General features: G+C 34.3%; 1 protein-coding gene across 1 annotated transcript in view; it reads left to right on the forward strand.

Annotated features, from left to right (window-relative positions):
- The window catches only part of LOC142230801 (uncharacterized), a 125,973-nt gene that overhangs the window by 74,273 nt on the left and 32,020 nt on the right, over positions 1 to 19,680 (forward strand). Inside the window, exons 7-8 of the mRNA XM_075301426.1 lie at positions 3,163 to 3,653; positions 9,047 to 9,244. Coding sequence (XP_075157541.1) covers positions 3,163 to 3,653; positions 9,047 to 9,244 — 689 coding nt within the window. The remainder of the gene's footprint in view (positions 1 to 3,162; positions 3,654 to 9,046; positions 9,245 to 19,680) is intronic.

Consider the following 19,680-nt stretch of genomic DNA (forward strand, 5'->3'; position numbering starts at 1 on the left):
ATAGTCTGACGACCCACTGCTGCTATCGTTGACACAGCATCCTGCTACGTAGTCAGTATGACTATACTCTCGCAACGATGTTAAGCCGGAATAGCTCCGGAAGTGCACCCATTCCAAGCACCGTTTACACTGCACCGAAACCGAACAATGGTGAATTTGGCTTCGGCAGATTGCACAGTACCAGCAGTTGTTACTGAGGTAAATAGTCGGTATTGCAAATGGACCACATAGGACAACTAAATTTTGATATTTGATAGAGTGAATTCTGATATTTGATCACACAAAAAAATTTTTTTCTGATTCAATCACGAAATTAATTGATCCAATTAATTTTTTAATTGAAATGTCTTCAATCACAGAAATGATAGTATCAATTAAAAAATTAATTGACAGTCAATTAAAAAATTAATTGATCCAATTAAGTATTTAATTGATACTATTAATTTGTGTGATTGATTTTTATTTCAATTAAAAAATTTGTTGAATCAATTAAATTTTTAATTGAATATTTTTTAAAAGTCAATTAAGATTTTAATTGGAAAAATTTTCGTGAAATTTTTTTCTGTGATGTTCAAACAAATCGCTTAAATTCTATTGACTTTTAAAACACATGATTCCACCACAGAGACTCCCCCAGGATCCCTGTTCAAATACAAAACGACAGGATTTAGACAAGATCCCTTACTTTTTTCCAATTAAATTTGAATTGGGTAAATGGATGTCCCAGTTTTTTACGCCGGATATTGACCAGAACTAAGGAGGATTGGGACGCTTGCATGATGAGAAGCTGGTAAATATTCGTCTTAGAACTAGCTTCGATTCAAGATTGCTCTCGAAACAACATGCTTACGCGAAGGACAGGTATACTGAGACTGCATTCCATGAACTCGTCAACTTTATTGGAAGCCCAGTATCTGGCAATAACTACACAATTGTGGCTTTTCTAGTCATCGAAAGGGCATTCAATAACATCCATCCGAGTTCAATAGTATATGCATCAAGAGATACTGAGACTGATAGACAAACAAAAACAAAGAGACATATTTTAGCCACTCTAGGTCAAATAAGAATTCAAAGGTATGTGTACAGAGGCGCTCCCCAAGCGGAAGTTTTATAATCAACCTTCTGGTTTCCCTAGAAAAAGAAAGGATAAAAGTGGTACCATAACAGGTTGGCTGATAAGTCCCCGGTCTGACACACAGATGGCGTCTCCAGTATTAAATGCATATTATTTTTATATAGTATCAACCTTCAAATGATTCGTGTCAAAATTTGACGTCTGTAAGTCAATTAGTTTGTGAGATATATCGTCTTTTGGGAAGCAACTTTTGTTATTGTGAAAAAAAATGGAAAAAAGGAATTTAGTGTTTTCTGAAGGGAAAAAATACGGTGGAAGCAAAAACTTGGCTTGATAATGAGTTTCCGGACTCTGCTCCAGGGAAATCAACAATAATTGATTGGTATGCAAAATTGAAGCGTGGTGAAATGAGCTCGGAGGACGGTGAACGCAGTAGACGCCCGAAAGAGGTGGTTACCGACGAAAACATAAAAAAAATCCACAAAATGATTTTGAATGACCGTAAAATGAAGTTGATCGAGATAGCAGAGGCCTTAAAGATATCAAAGGAACGTGTTGGTCATATCATTCATCAATATTTGGATATGCGGAAGCTCTGTGCAAAATGGGTGCCGCGCGAACTCACTTTTGAACAAAAACAACAACGTGTTGATGATTCTGAGCGGTGTTTGCAGCTGTTAACCCGAGTTTTTCCGTCGATATGTGACAATGGAAGAAACATGGCTCCACCACTATACTCCTGAGTCCAATCGACAGTCGGCTGAGTCGACAGCGACCGGTGAACCGTCTCCGAAGCGTGGAAAGACTCAAAAGTCCGCTGGCAAAGTAATGGCCTCTGTTTTTTGGGATGCGCATGGAATAATTTTTATCGATTATCTTGAGAAGGGAAAAACCATCAACAGTGACTATTATATGGCGTTATTGGAGCGTTTGAAGGTCGAAATCGCGGCAAAATGAACCCATATGAAGAAAAAAGTGTTGTTCCACCAAGACAACGCACCGTGCCACAAGTTATTGAGAACGATGGCAAAAATTCATGAATTGGGCTTCGAATTGCTTCCCCACCCACCGTATTCGCCAGATCTGGCCCCCAGCGACTTTTTCTTGTTCTCAGACCTCAAAAGAATGCTCGCAGGGGAAAAAATTGGCTGCAATGCAGAGGTGATCGCCGAAACTGAGGCCTATTTTGAGGCAAACCCGAAGGAGTACTACCAAAATGGTATCAAAAAATTGGAAGGTCGTTATAATCGTTGTATCGCTCTTGAAGGGAACTAAGTTGAATAATAAAAACGAATTTTGACAAAAAAATGTGTTTTTCTTTGTTAGACCGGGGACTTTTCAGACAACCTGTTATGGAGATGATGTGGCCCTAGCAGTCAGGGGGAAATTTCCATCTACAATTTGAGATATTATACAGAGAGCCGTCCGGATGACTGCGAAATGGACAAAGGACAATCGTCTGGGGCTAAATCCTGCAAAAGCCTGTGGTCTGGTGGCCGGCACTTCAGCGGCCGACAAGTTTAGATCAAGTTCAGCTAATGACGAATTTGTGTGTCCCAGGCGCATACAGTAAGATAAAACAGATTTCCTTAATGTCATGTTGCATCTATTGCTTGTATGATTCAGCCATACTCAAATCTTTGCATCGTCATCATCATCGACAAGTCGAATATTCCTAGTGAGTCCAAGGACAACGTGAGGAGCGTGGTCACATACTAAACTATCTGTATGCTTAGATGCTTCAATATCAGCAATGAGATTCCGTCAGGACTTAGGACCTTGAAGAATCTTGTGCTGTTTTTGATAACGTCAAAAATCGGCCACTGAGATAAATTACGGAATGTTGTTGGGTTGGCGGCCACGAATGCAACAATTAGCTGTCATTTGAGCTCTATCACTTCCACAATACGAAATAAACTGGCGGTAGGAAAGTTTTGTGCAAAACCCTGCCGATTTTCGAGAGGGTTCCTACGCAATATTAAAATAATGAGATGTTGTGCTTGTTTTGCTATTAACCTTCTCATAGCCCTAAAAATATAACACAAAACCTTGTAATAACACATTTTTCCTTTTCATATTTTCAGCTGATAAAACTGATGAAAAATTCCATCGTCGGGCTTCTGTGAAAATGGGTGTACGTGTTATCTACCGTACGGATGTCTTCAATCATGGCATACATGGAGCAGAAAATTTTGCTGCTCTTTTCAATAATCCGGTATCTTCACCTCCTGTCACGTTGGCATGCACTCAAACGACAGCTACATCAGCAATGCAATCGCAGACAACAACATCTACAGCAGCAGCACCCACATCAAATAACTCTGATTCATCAACATTGGTGGCAACTGACTCGAATCCTTCATCAGCCACAATTGCACCATCTTCATCCTCGGGCATGAATGAGACAAAAGCATCCTGTGGTAAAAGTCGCAAATCTGAGAGGGGCGACTCATTTCCTAAATTACGTTTATCGCCGAAATCCTTTCGTTTTAGCAGTCGTTTTGGACGTAGCAAAAGTGAAGTGGAAAAATGTCCCAACGATCCATTTTATAATTATAGTAAATCATTTCAAGAGGTGAGTTGGACTAAAATATTTTCAGGATATTAAATGGTGTCGAGTTAAGAAGGAAAGCCATAGTGTAGGTCTGATATAAAAGGCCTATAGTGGGGACATAAAAGATGCATTTCTGTGATTGAAGACGTTTGTCGTCAGAATTATGTGAATCACGAATCAACTCGAAGAGGAGCTGTGTAGATTTAGACCCCATAAGGAAACCGATGCCTGTGGAACTGGGCAGTATAAGTTGGGTTAGGTGGCAGCCCGATGTATCAGGCTCAAGAAGTATCACCAAGAAGTAGACGAGATGGACACATGGTGTCTTTGGTATTAATGCTCAGAGCCGGCCCCTGATGGGCCGTCCAGACTATAAGTTTATCCGGATGGAATGTCTGTGTTTGTAAAGAATCTTACAATATCGGTTATGTCGTCGAACATAAGATATAGTGTGACCCTCTTTGGGGTATGTTTGACACGAGCAATGTCGTCCGGATAAACTTATACTCTGGACGGAGCATGTGCCGATCTAGCAATGTCAGTCAGTCCGTCCGTCTGTGGAAACAATTTTTTAAGATCAAAGTAAAGGTCGCAGTTTAAGTCCAATTGTCTTCAAATTTGCCACAAATATGTGTTTTGGGTCAGAATAGAACCTATTGATTTTGAAAGAAATTGGGTTCGATTTATATATAACTCCCATAAACAAAAATCTTTAGCCCGATTTATACTCGTATGACAACAGCAGTGAAAGTTTTACTTCGATTTATGTGAATTTTCGAAATTTGTTCAAATTATGAGCTTTAAACGACTGAAACACACTGCAGGAAAGTGGTTCTGCGGCATTTTGACCGATTTCGGCGAAGATCCCTCTTGAGATAATCAACACTTTGATAGTTTTAACGCCAACCTTATTCTCTAAAATGCTACCGGCTCAAAATTCCAACGGATTGGGATGTGGAGATTTTGGTGGTCATTGTGTGGAAGAAATAAAGCGAGAAACCATTCTGGGTTGGCACGTATGGCGTGAGATGGTGCTGGGTCTTGTTGGATTGTCCATGGTCTGTGACCGAAATATTTCTCTGCCTAAGGCTTCAGTACTATCTTTAGAAGATATTCCCGTTAATATTCGGCATTTATTTTGACCCCCACCACGACCATCGTTGGCGCTTAAGTTCTGGTGCCAATCGAAGGTGCAAATTTTGAGCTGACCTGAGATTTTGGTGGCCAATGTGAACCATTTTTGGTTGACGCGTATTGCGAGCGAGGGTGCTGGCTCTTGTTGGAATTTCCATAGTCTGCGACCGAAATCTTTCTCTCCCTATGGCTTCAATTGTCTTTTGAAGATATTCACGATAGGTTAGGTTAGGTTATGTGGCAGCCTGATGTATCAGGCTCACTTAGACTATTCAGTCCATTGTGATACCACAGTGGTGAACTTCTCTCTTATCACTGAGTGCTGCCCGATTCCATGTTAAGCTCAATGACAAGGGACCTCCTTTTTATAGCCGAGTCCGAACGGCGTTCCACATTCCAGTGAAACCACTTAGAGAAGCTTTGAAACCCTCAGAAATGCCACCAGCATTATTGAGGTGGGATAATCCACCGCTGAAAAACTTTGTGGTGTTCGGTCGTAGCAGGAATCGAACCCACGACCTTGTGTATGCAAGGCGGACATGCTAACCATTGCACCATGGTGGCTCACGATAATATTTTGTATTTATTTTGAACCCCTCTGTCGATGAATACATATGGCCAACGATCAGTAACCGTTACGGCGGCCCATGCCATTACAATCGGCGGCGCTTTAGTTATGGTGACCAATCGAAGGTGCAAATTGTCAACTAATCTCTTTGTCAAGGCTTCTCATGTGAGAAAACCAAATTCAGTAAATTGCCAATTTTGTGCAAGCAAAGCAATTCCTTGGCTCATCTCAGTCCATCTTTTTTGTGCATCGGTGAGTTGTTGTACTCGCCATATGTTTAGCTCACGAGCAGGTTTTCTACCACTGCGACATGGATTTTGATTCTGTCCTATCTCATGTCGGCAGACATATACTTTTCATTTTCCGTCGTACCCTTCTTTCATTCCAGGAGCTCTGTGTCCCTAACGAACTCCCTAATTTGTTTCCTGTCCCTTTTTCCTAACTATCTAGGTCAGGTCCAGAATCACCTCTTCGCCGCTATGGTTATCACATTGCCTATTAAATGCAGGACAGTGACAAAGGTAGTGTTCCAAGGTCTCATTGGCCTACATGCACCTTCCTCTGCTCTTCCTATTCGGCGCAGATATGTTTTCAATTCCCAGGTCTTTCGGCCGTCCCATTGGTGCCAATCGCTTTATGCTATGTGTGTCTCGTGCCCATTCATTCAACTCGCCTCGCATTGTCTTCGCTTTCTCTAAGTTCATATCTTTATGTGTCTTAGGTCCTATCGCCAGTTCATTTGCCTTTACGTTTCATCTTATTCCAACATGTCCCGGTGACCATATGATGCGTGTCATGCTGTATTCTGAGTATGTCTGCTATTTCATTCATTGCCCTCTGATAATCTGTGGAAATGTTCACGTTTTATTGCCTGGTTATTTCTTTTATTCCAGGAACTCTGCGTCCCAGCAGAGGATGGGTCGGTACCTGACCCAGTCCCTGTCTCCAATCTGGGTCAGATACCGAATCACCTCGTGACCGATATGGTTAACTTTTTGGCCTAGTAAAGGCAGGGTATTGACTAAGGTAGTGTTCCAAAGTCTCATCATCCTCGAAACACGGCCTATATGCATCATCCTCGAAACAGGCCCTACAGTCTCTGCTGTTCCTGGTCATTATTCCCACAGCCCTCCTGCCTGTCTTCGTACTCTCCTTGAGTTCCACTGTCTTTTTCTTGTCCATCCAATAGTAATTTCGTTGATCTTTCGACCGTTCTATTGGTCCACGTCCAGGAACTCTGCGTCCCTAACGATTTTCCTAGTTTGTTTCCAGTCACTGCTTCCAAGTCGGAACATGTCCAGAATCACCTCTTCACCGATATGGTTAACTCAGTGACCAAAGTCCCACCATTCCCCTATTGCTCCTATTCGGCGCAGATGTTATCTCAATTCTAGGTGCCCGGCCGTTATTCTCACAGCCCTCTACAGAAGTTTTCCTGTCTGGATAACCCCACTGTATTTTCGTCGCCTTTCCGTCCGTTGCATTGGTCCACATCGCTTTATGTGTCTTCCGTGCCCATTCATTCAATTCGGCCCGCGTTGCCTCTATTGGGATTGCGTTCATAATGTTCACTTCCCTATGTGTCCTAGGTCCTATCGGGAGCCACCGTGGTGCAATGGTTAGCATGCCCGCCTTGCATACACAAGATCGTGGGTTCGATTCCAGCTTCGACCGAACACCAAAAAGTTTTTCAGCGGTGGATTATCCCACCTCAGTAATGCTGGTGACATTTCTGAGGGTTTCAAAGCTTCTCTAAGTGGTTTCACTGCAATGTGGAACGCCGTTCGGACTCGGCTATAAAAAGGTGGTCCCTTGTCATTGAGCTTAACATGGAATCGGGCAGCACTCAGTGAGAGAGAGAAGTTCACCAATGTGGTATCACAATGGACTGGATAGTCTAAGTGAGCCTGATACGTCGGGCTGCCACCTAACCTAACCTAACCTAGGACTTATCGCCAGTTCATTTTCCTTTACGTTTTAACTTATTCCGGCATGTCGCGGCAACTAAATGGTGCGAATTCTGCCGAATTCGGAGTATTCGTTGATCATGCTTTTGAATTCCAATACAGTGTGCGATAGAATCACAATGTCTGCTATTTCATTCATTACCCTCCAGGCAATAAAGTTTCATGTTTTGTTGCCTCGTGTTACTTCCGAGCCATTTAAAATATTCCGTTATGGCAAGCACTTCTGCCTGCAAGATTGCACTGTGGTTATGTAATCGGAATAGGATCTCGGTCCTACACATATTCACCCAGACCCGTTCTCTCATCCATCTTCGATCCATCCGAGTAGTCGTTTCCCACAGGTGTCTGTTTTGGGGTTCCAATCTCTTAGTCAGAATTTCACACTCAACAGCTATGGCCATCTCAGGTATCACGGGTAGTTGCGGCATCCGACATTTCACCCACCGTTTCCTCTATTATCCTTTGATGGTTCGTCATGTTTCGTGTTTCCGTCCATTCTCCCAACATCTTCACCCTCGTCGCAGACATAGTGGCTTCGCTTTTGATTTGAACCTTTATAGGTCTTGAGTCTACTATCTATCTCCAAGGCTCAAATAGCCATGGTCTTCAGTTAATTTTCGTATCCCCTTATTCCGTCATTTCCGGATAACCAGATCCTGCCGTATTCGGAGTATTCGTTGATCATGTTTTTCCATTCCACTACTGTGCGCGATTGAACCGCTATTTCATTCATTGCCACCGCACCGACAATCTGTGAAAATGTTTACGTTTTGTGGTCTCGTCTTATATCCGAGTTATTTAAACTTATTTCGTGGTCTGGTAAATACTCAGAAATGTCCCGGAATTACTGAGAGGGAATAATACTCAGCTTAAAAAATTTTTGGTATTTCGTCGAAACTGAGATTGAACCCCAGGACCACTTGTATTCAGGCCGGGCGTACTAACCATTGTACACTGTGGCTCCCGAAATTCTAATCTCGCGAACAGTAAATATGTTATATGGCTAGACGGACGGACACCAAGTGCTAGCTCAACTCGGTAGGTGAATCGATATGAGTAGATCGGCACATTTTCTGGCAGAGCAAAGGTATTATACCCTGACCTTTATGTGGCGACCCATTTAAGCCTGAATACTAGTTTTATGTGTATCTATCGGTAGGAGGTCTAAAAGACCAGGGCCCATATATCCCATGTTGGCCATCAAGCCTTCACTCTTTCAATATTATTCAAGCATTCACTTCTACCAAATAACGTTATTTTCAATTATGGTCTGTAGAATTTTATTCTCCTCTTTTCTTAATCTCAATTGAAAGACTTAAGGATTAGAAACGAAAATCATTGAGAAACAAAAGTAATAATGGAAGTGGGACTAATTGAATCCCACAGTACTTGAAAAAAAAAACATTTAGATGGTCCTTTAGTATACATTTAAAGTATGTCCTTAAGCTTTTCTAGAATCATCAAGCATGGTCTCATCAACACGATTCTAATGCAATTTTTCTTATTCTCTTCTTTCTTTCATTCTTGAAAAAAAAAAAAATATTTGCAATGCAATTATAATGAAATCCTTATGGGGTAAAATGGATTCTGTTGCACCAAAACATCAAACCATCAACACTCTCATAATGCCCTCTGGCGGCTCGACTAACAACTAACCAACCCACAAACTTATCCCCATCTTTCACAAACTTTGTTCTAATCGTGATTGTCATGTCTCCCTTGATGCTTATCTTTGCCGCTTGTAGTATGACAGCGCAGCTGGTGTTACAACTTGTGGCAGTGGTGGTGGACCACAAGGTGCTGTTGATAAACCCTTCCTGCTACAAGATGGTCGTGTTGGATTACGTGCCAGTTTGGATAAGGCCTGGTATACCCATGGAGAAGATGTTTGTGTAACCATCAATATACGCAATGATAGTAGGAAAACTGTTCGTAAAATTCGGGTAAGTACACAGAGAGAAAATATTCCGTATTAAAATTGAGCTGAACGAGATTTCTTCACTAAGATAATTAAACAATTCAGACAAATGTAAATGTCCATTATTTAATAGAAAAATCATAAATTCAATAATGAAAAGTTTGTTTGTATTTATCAAATTGTTGGTTTCGTTGACTCAATTTTAATGATAAATTTTGTTGATATTTCTTGACGCTGAAAATTTTTAAAAGTGCCAATCACTATAAAAGGTGGCAAATAACTTGTCGTTTTTGTTCTTCACTCGTTTGTTTGTCTTAGGTACGTTAAATGTACTTCGTACAATCAATTCGTAAATGCTCACCATAGATGGTGACACAAAATTAAAAAAAAGTGACACAATTAAAACAAGTATATACAGCAGTAAGATCGGCCATGCCGAATCTTATGTACCCTCCACCATGGATTACGTAGAAACTTTTCGAAAGACTGTCATCCACAATCGAATCACTTGGGTTATGGTAATACTTACCGATGGCAAGATATCTTAAGACTTCTTAACGTCGTCTTTTAAATTGTTACTTAGTCCATACTTGGTATATATGAGACAAAAAAGGTATACATAAGATCGGTGGGCTATATATAACTATAGACCGATATGGACCTATTTTGGCATGGGTGTTAGCGCACAATGTACCAAATTTCAAATTTTGCTCCTCCAAGGAACCTCAGAGTTCAAGTCTGGGAATCGGTTTATATAATACAAAATTTAATCTGAATCGGATGAAATTTGCTCCTCCAAAAGGCTTCAAAACCAAATCTGGGCATAGGTTTATATGGGGGCTATATATGATTATTAACCGATATGGACCAATTTTGGCATGGTTGTTAAAGAGCATATACTAACACCACGTACCAAATTTCAACCGGATCGGATGAGTTTTCCTTCTCCAAATGGATCCGCAGGTCAAATTTGGGGATCGGTTTATATGGCAGCTATATGTAATTATGGACCGATATGGATACATTTTTGCATGGTTGTCAGAGACCATATACTAAAACGAAGTATCAAATTTCAAGCGAATCGGATAAATTTTGCTCCTCCAAGAGGCTTCGGAGGTCAAATCTGGGGATCGGTTTATATGGGGGCTGTATATAATTATAGACCGATATGGACTAATTTTTATATGATTGCTAGAGAACTTATACTAACATCACGTATCGAATTTCAACCGAATCAGATGAATTTTACTCCTCCAAGAGGCTCTGCTTGGGGGGCTATACGTAAAATTAATCCGATATGGCCCAGTTGCAATACCATCAATAACAACTACTTGTGCCAAGTTTCAAGTCGATATCTTATTTCGTTCACAAGTTAGCGTGATTTCAACAGACTGACTGATGGACGTGTCTAAATTTCACCAAGACCTGTATTTGCAAACCCGTATTCGGATATTAGCGGTCATACAAAATTAAAAAAGTCATTCAATTATAGTTAGTTCTCTGTTCTCCGTAAAAGGCTTATTTCATCTTGGCGTCCATTTCTGAATGTTTTTATCCATGTTATTTCTCGTCTCCCTCTCGAACGGCGTCCTTCTATTTTGGTTCTTACGATATTTTGGAGGAGATTTTATTTTCCATTTCTCATAAGGTGTCCTAAATAAGCTGTTTAGAACAATATATCGCTGTGTTACAAACGGAATGCAAAGTTAAAATACCCCCCATCCAACGGTGGAGGGTAAAAAACGATGGCAAAAAACTGAAACAAGTATGACGTACACACAACAAAAAATTTATTCAATCAAGAATTTAATTGATTCAATTAATTATACCCTCCACCATAGGTTGGGTGGTATATTAACTTTGTCATTCCGTTTGTAAGACATCGAAATATTGCTCTAAGACCCCATAAAGTATATATATTCTGGGTCGTCGTGAAATTCTGGGTCGATCTGAGCTTGTCCGTCCGTCCGTCTGTTGAAATCACACAAACTTCCGAACGAAACAAGCTATCAACTTGAAACTTGGCACAAGCAGTTGTTATTGATGTAGGTCGAATGGTATTGCAAATGGGCCATATCGGTCTACTTTTACGTATAGCCCCCATATAAACGGACCCCCAAATTTGGCTTGCAGACCCTCTAAAAGAAGCAAATTTCATCCGATCCGGCTGAAATTTGTTACATGGTGTTAGTATATGATCTCTAACAACCATGCAAAAATTGGTCCATATCGGTCCACTTTTACGTATAGCCCCCATATAAACGGACCCCTGAATTTGGCTTGCGATTGCTCTGAGAGAAGCAAATTTCATCCGATCCGGCTGATATTTGGTACATGGTGTTAGTATATGGTCTCTAACAACCATGCAGAAATTGGTCCATATCGGTATATAATTACATATAGCCCCCATATAAACCGATCCCCCGATTTGGCTTGCGGAGCCTCTAAGAGAACCAAATTTCATCCGATCCGGCTGAAATTTGGTACATGGTGTTAGTATATGGTCTCTAACATCCATGCATAACTTGGTCGACATCGGTCCATAATTATATTAGCCCCCATATAAACCGATCCCCCGATTTGGCTTGCGGAGCCTCTAAGAGAATTTTGTCAAAATGTTATTTCTATAGAAAATTTTTTCCAAATTTTATTTCTATGGAAAATTTTTTCCAAATTTTATTTCTATAGAAAATGTTGTCAAAATTTTATTTTGTCAAAATTTTATTTTTATAGAAACTTTAAACTTAATTATATACATATTTAATCGGCCTTTTTTAGTTTAATATATACCGCGTATGGACTATGTGGTATATATTACGGTGTTAGGAAGTTTTAGGATACCTTGCCATCGGCAAGTGTTACCGCAACCCAAGTAATTCGATTGTGGATGACAGTCTTCAGTAGAAGTTTCTACGCAATCCATGGTGGAGGGTACATAAGCTTCGGCCTGGCTGAACTTACGGCAGTATATACTTGTTTTATTTAATATATACCTCGTACGGACAAACTTACAATTGAGAAGACGATGTTAAGAAGTATTAAGATACCTTGCCATCGGCAAGTGTTACCGCAACCCAAGTAATTCGATTGTGGATGACAGTCCTTAGTACAAGTTTCTATGCAATCCATGCACGCAGAGAAGGAATATGGTCGCATCAACCATGTTTCGAGAGCAAAATGTTATTTTTGGACGGAGAACATGTAACATGTTTGCAGCAAACATGTTATTTTCTCAAAAACCCTATTTCTCACTTCAGCAACCATGTATATGTTTGCCGAGAAAACAACATTTTTGCGACAAAAAAAGCTCCATGGTCACCGTCCAAAAATAACATTTTGCTCTCAAAACATGGTTGAGGTGATCATATTCCTTCTCTGCGTGTGGTGGAGGGTACATAAGATTCAATCTGGCCGAATTTACTCCGTATATACTTGTTTTAAAGTTATTCCTTTATTTTTTTACTGGGTAAATGTACCGAATAACTTACCTATCAAGTTTATGTTTTGGTATAGGCTCCATATAGGTCGATCTCCCTATTCGATTCTTTGAGAACTTGGATGCCGCAATTTCTACCCGATTTGTTAGAAATTCGAGATATCTTAGGTCTATAAAAGATCGTGTAAAAATTTATATCTGTAAGAGTTTGATATAGCCCTCATATACACCAGTCTCCTGATTTAATTTCTTTGGGGGATAGAAACCGCACCTATCATTGACATTGCCTGAATCTGAAAGTAAAATATACCGATATTACTTCGCGAACTCATTCGAGTAATTGGCATAAAAATCTATAGAATTTAGATTTTAAATCATATGAAAAGTGTCGTTTCATCAGAACTTCTTGCACACATACACGAGATGTTTAAAATTCCGTATATACTTGTCCACCAGTGCACTAAGTACACTATGAAAAATCTTCCCACTAGTGTTTTCCCTTGTAGCCTTATTTTCCCCCAATCTTATAATTTTTCTCTCAAAGACAATATAGTGGTTATTTACTCAAGCCTTTGGTGGGAAACAAAGACTTGCGGAAAAAAGAAACTTACAAAGTAACATTTTAAGGATAAAAAGAAGGAAAAGTGAATGTTATAGTATTTTTTTCCTGCACAAAAGTCTCTTCATCACAATTGATGTTGTGAGCTCGTAATCTTCTTAGGAAGCCTACTTATAGCTTTTACTTTGTAAAATTAACAAAGTTTTTCTGTTTTCTTTTTTGCTTATATGTCCATAGTACAAGAGGAAAATCCTCCCATAGAGAGCAATGGTAATACCATGAAGAGTCATTACAGAACTGAAAATCGAAATGGACATCAAGCATTGATTGGTGTAGCCACTACATGGTCATAATCAATGACCATTGATCTGAAACAACAAGCATAAGAGTTAAGAAAAATTACTCAAATATGGTTACAGAAATGGCAATGAATGGAGATTTTGGCATAAGGGAAATTACCTTGAAAAATCAAGACCTCACTTTTAATTGCTATGACCTAGGCTATTAGTATGGAAACCATATGATTTGCACTCAGGATAATTTCCAACTGACCTTGCCCATGCAAGTAAGAAGATTTCATGTTGTGTGTGAAAATTGAGGAGCATAACACTGACATGCCAAAGACTTTGATTGTAAGGGGTTTTTATTTTTGCTTACGACAGAAAATTGAATTGGAAATGTGTCATTAAGGATAGTAATTTGGATGCACTGGAGTGGAAGTGTAGAAATAGGAATTCTAACCAATATCTAAAAGTCGATCATTCGACTTCACGATTTTTCTAAATTTGTGAAAGTTGATTTTCGTATTTTTTTTTTTTTATTTGAATAATTCGATTTTTTTTAAGCTTCTGGCCTTTTTAAAAAATTAGAAAAGTTAATTTTTATTAGACAATTTTGTCAAATTTTTATATCTTAAAAAATTTTGTCAAATTTTTACTTCTATAGCAAATTTTGTCAAATTTTTACTTCTATAGCAAATTTTGTCAACATTTTATTTCTTTAGAAAATATTGTCAAAATATTTGTTTTTTTAGAAAATTTTATCATAATTAAATTTCTATAGTAAATTTTGTCAAAATTTTATTTCTATAGAAAATTTTGGCAAAATTTTATTTCTATGGAAAATTGTTTCAAACTTTTATTTCTATAGAAAATTTTGTCAAAATTTTATTTGTATAGAGAATTTTGTCAACAGTTTTTAGACAATTTTGTCATAATTTAATTTCATTCGTTTTGTTTTGTTATTGTTGGTTTTGTTCCTCAATCATTGTTGTTGTTTTTGATTTCAGCTTAAAACCATGCATTGACTAAACTACAAGTGTAGCTTAACCAACCAGGGAAAATAATGTTTGTCAAATCTATTTGGGCAAAGCCCTATAGACCGCAAGATGGTTGGATGGACGAACGTTTCGTAATTACCACATTCCTCATCAGCATCCTCTACTTGCAGCAAAACTATCAACCAATTATCAAAATAAATTCAGGCAGTTCATTAAACCCAACAATGAACCACACCTTCCGAATTTATTTCAGCATAAGCCGGCTATCATGTAAAACCTTTTTTCGGAAGGTTCAAGTGTGGTTCATTGTTGGGAAGCACGCTCAAAATAAACCCAGCCAACTGCACTCAAATCGATGATTTGACGGTGGCAAAGGAAAAGAGATATGTTTGTACGAATTTATTTCGGCATTGTTGTTGTTTTTTATTTTGATTTAGAAAATTTTCTCACAATTTTATTTCTATATAAAATTTCGTCATAATTTAATTCCTATAGAAAATGTTGTCAAAATTTTATTTCTATAGAAAATTTTGTCAAAATTTTATTTCTATAGAAAATGTTGTCAAAATTTTATTTCTATAGAAAATTTTGTCCAATTTTTTTTTTAGACAATTTTATCAACATTTTCTTTCATAGAAAATTTTGTCATAATTTAATTTCCATAGAAAATGTTGTCACATTTTTATTTCTATAGAAAATTTTGTCAAAATTTTATTTCTATAGAAAATTTTGTCAAAATTTTATTATCTATAGAAATAAAATTTTGACAAAATTTGCTATAGAAGTAAAAATTGGACAAAATTTTCTATAGAAATAAAATTTTGACAAAATTGTCTATAGAAATAAAAATTTGACAAAATTTTCTATGGAAATTAAATTATGACAAAATTCTATAGAAATCAAATTTTGACAATATTTTCTAAAGAAATAAATTTTGACAATATTTTCTAAAGAAATAAAATTTTGACAAAATTTGCCACAGAAGTAAAAATTTGAAAAAATTTTCTATGGAAATAAAATTTTGATAAAATTGTCTAAAGAACAAAATTTTCTATAAAATAAAATTTTCTATAAAATAAAATTTTGACAAAATTTTCTATAGATTTTTTTCTATAGAAATTAAATTATGGCAAAATTTTCTATAGAAATAAAATATTGATAAAATTGTCTAAAGAAAAAAAAAATTGGGCAAAATTTTCTGTAGAAAAAAAAATGTTCACAAAATTTTCTATAGAAATAAAAATAGACATTAGATTATGAACAAATTTTCTATGTCTGTCTAAAGAAAAAAAAATTTGACAAAATGTTCTTACTTTAGAAAATATTGTCAAAATTTATTTCTTTAGAAAATATTGTCAAAATTTTATTTCTATAGAACTTTGTCATAATTTAATTTTTATAGAAAATTTTGTTCGGTATTGTTGTTGTGTTTTTATTTTGATTTAGACAATTTTCTCACAATTTTATTTCTATATAAAATTTTGTCATAATTTAATTCCTATAGAAATTTTGTCAAAATTTTATTTCTATAGAAAATTTTGTCAAAATTTTTTTTCTATAGAAAGTGTTGTCAAAATGTTATTCCTATACCTACAACAAATTTTGTCAAAATTTTATTTGTATAGAGAATTTCGTCAAATATTTTTTTCTTTAGACAATTTTATCAAAATTTTATTTCTATAGAAAATTTTGTCATAATTTAATTTCTATAGAAAATTTTGTCAAAACTTAATTTCTATAGAAAATGTTGTCAAAATTTTATTTCTATAGAAAATTTTGTCCAATTTTTTTTTTCTTTAGACAATTTTATCAACATTTTCTTTCATAGAAAATTTTGTCGTAATTTAATTTCTATAGAAAATTTTGTCAAATTTTTATTTCTATAGAAAATTTTGTCAAATTTTTATTTCTATAGAAAATTTTGTCAAAATTTTATTTCTATAGAAAATTTTGTCAAAATTGTATTATCTATAGAAACAAAATGTTGACAAAATTTGCTATAGAAGTAAAAATTTGACAAAATTTTCTAAGAAATAAAATTTTGATAAAATTGTTTAAAGAAAAAAAAATTTGGACAAAATTTTCTATAGAAATAAAATTTCGACAAAATTTTCTATAGAAATAAAAATTTGACAAAATTTTCTATGGAAATTAAATTATGACAAAATTCTATAGAAATCAAATTTTGACAATTTTTTCTAAAGAAATAAATTTTGACAATATTTACTAAAGAAATGAAATTTTGACAAAATTTGCCACAGAAGTAAAAATTTGACAAAATTTTCTATGGAAATAAAAATTTGATAAAATTGTCTAAAGAACAAAATTTTCTATAAAATAAAATTTTCTATAAAATAAAATTTTGACAAAATTTTCTGTAGATTTTTTTCTATAGAAATTAAATTATGGCAAAATTTTGTATAGAAATAAAATATTGATAAAATTGTCTAAAGAAAAAAAATGGGCAAAATTTTCTGTAGAAAAAAATGTTCACAAAATTTTCTATAGAAACAAAAATAGAAATTAAATTATGAAAAAAATTTTCTATGTCTGTCTAAAGAAAAAAAAATTGACAAAATGTTCTTTCTTAAGAAAATATTGTCAAAATTTATTTCTTTAGAAAATATTGTCAAAATTTTATTTCTATAGAATTTTGTCATAATTTAATTTTTATAGAAAATTTTGTACGGCATTGTTGTTGTTTTTTTTATTTTGATTTAGACAATTTTCTCACAATTTTATTTCTATATAAAATTTTGTCATAATTTAATTCCTATAGAAATTTTGTCAAAATTTTATTTCTTTTATTTCTATTTAGACAATTTTCTCACAATTTTATTTCTATATAAAATTTTGTCATAATTTAATTCCTATAGAAATTTTGTCAAAATTTTATTTCTATAGAAAATTTTGTCAAATTTTTTTTTCTATAGAAAGTGTTGTCAAAATGTTATTCCTATACCTACAACAAATTTTGTCAAAATTTTATTTGTATAGAGAATTTTGTCAAATATTTTTTTCTTTAGACAATTTTATCAAAATTTTATTTCTATAGAAAATTTTGTCATAATTTAATTTCTATAGAAAATTTTGTCAAAATAAATAAAATTTTGACAAAATTTTCTATAAAAATTAAATTATGACAAAATTCTATAGAAATAAAATTTTGACAATATTTGCTAAAGAAATAAATTTTGACTATATTTTCTAAGAAATAAAATTTTGATAAAATTGTCTAAATAAAAAAAACTTGGACAAAATTTTCTATAGAAATAAAATGTTGATAAAATTGTATAAAATACAAAAATTGGACAAAATTGTCTATAGAAAAAAAATTTTGACAAAATTTTCTATAGAAATTAAATTATGACAAAATTTTCTATGTCTGCCTAACGAAAAAAAAATTGGACAAAATGTTCTGTAAAATAAAATTTTGACAAAATTATTTATAGAAATAAAATTTTGACAAAATTTGCTATAGAAGTAAATATTTGACAAAATTTTCTAAGAAATAAAATTTTGATAAAATTGTCTAAATAAAAAAAACTTGGACAAAATTTTCTAAAAAATTAAATTATGACAAAATTTTTAATAAAATTTTTGATAAAATGTTGATAAAATTGTCTAAAGAAAAAAAATTGGACAAAATTTTCTATAAAACATTTTTGACAAAATTTTCTATAGAAATAAAAATAGAAAATAAATTATGACAAAGTTTTCTATGTCTGTCTAAAGAAAAAAAAAATTGGACAAAATGTTCTATAAAATAAAATTTTGACAAAATTATCTATAGAAATACAATTTTTACAAAATTTGCTATAGAAGTAAACATTTAACAAAATTTTCTAAGAAATAAAATTTTGATCAAATTGTCTAAAGAAAAAAAATTTGGAAAAAAATTTCTATAGAAATAAAATTTTGACAAAATTTTCTATAGAAATAAAACTTTGACAAAATTTTCTATAAAAATTAAATTATGACAAAATTCTATAGAAATAAAATTTTGACAATATTTTCTATAGAAATAAATTTTGACAAGATTTTCTAAAGAAAGAACATTTTGTCCAATTTTTTTTTTGACAGACATAGAAAATTTTGTCATAATTTAATTTCTATTTTTATTTCTATAGAAACTTTTGTCAAAATTTTTTTTCTATAGAAAATTTTGTCCATTTTTTTTTCTTTAGACAATTTTATCAACATTTTATTTCTATAGAAAATTTTGCCATAATTTAGTTTGTAAAAAAAATTCTATAGAAAATTTTCTTTAGGCAATTTTGTCAAAATTGTATTTCTATAGAAAATTTTGTCAAAATTTTATTTCTATAGAAAATTTTGTTCAATTTTTTTAGACAAATTTATCAAAATTTTATTTCTATAGAATGTTGTCATAATTTAATTTCTATAGAAAATTTTGTCAAAATTTTATTTCTATAGAAAATTTTGTCAAAATTTTGTTTCTATAGAAAATTTTATATCTAGAAAAAATTTTGTCAAATTTTATTTCCAAAGAAATTTTTTTTCAAATCTTTACTGCCTATTTACACTCATATGGACCCTGAAGCCAAAGTTTTATTCCGAGTTTCCTAAGGTTTTGCACAGGGAGTATAATTAACATTACAAATATGCATACTGAAGTTGATTGTAATCGGTTCAAATTTAGATATAGCTCCCATATATATCTTTCGTCCGATTTAATCTCATATGACCATCGTAGATCAAAATTTCACGCCAATTTACTTGCAATAATGCACAGGAAATGGAATTTATATTTATATGCAGCTATATGGTCCAAGAGGCCAAATTTTCACTCCGGTTTACTTGAAGCTCTGCACAGAGAATAAAATTAAAATTCTGGCTATGATGCCAAATTTGTTGCATATCGGTTCTGATTTAGATTAGTCGAAAACTGATTTTCTACTGTTTTTATCCCTAGCTCAAAATATGGCCTAAACCACAAAAATGGAATATTCAAAAGCATAATTAGGCAAATCCAAACACATGTAGCAACAGTCTGACTAACATTGGTGAAGAGCTAGTGTCACATAAAGACTTTATGGTACGTGGGACATGTTATTCTACTCACAAAGGACAATGAATATCACATCAGCAAGGACTTTTGGGAGTGTAGACAAAAATCCTTGACGCCCATGATTTCGAGATGATAAAAGATGATGGCCATATTAA

This window comes from Haematobia irritans, chromosome 3, assembly GCF_050003625.1.
Source record: "Haematobia irritans isolate KBUSLIRL chromosome 3, ASM5000362v1, whole genome shotgun sequence".
NCBI classification, from domain to species: Eukaryota; Metazoa; Arthropoda; class Insecta; order Diptera; family Muscidae; genus Haematobia; species Haematobia irritans.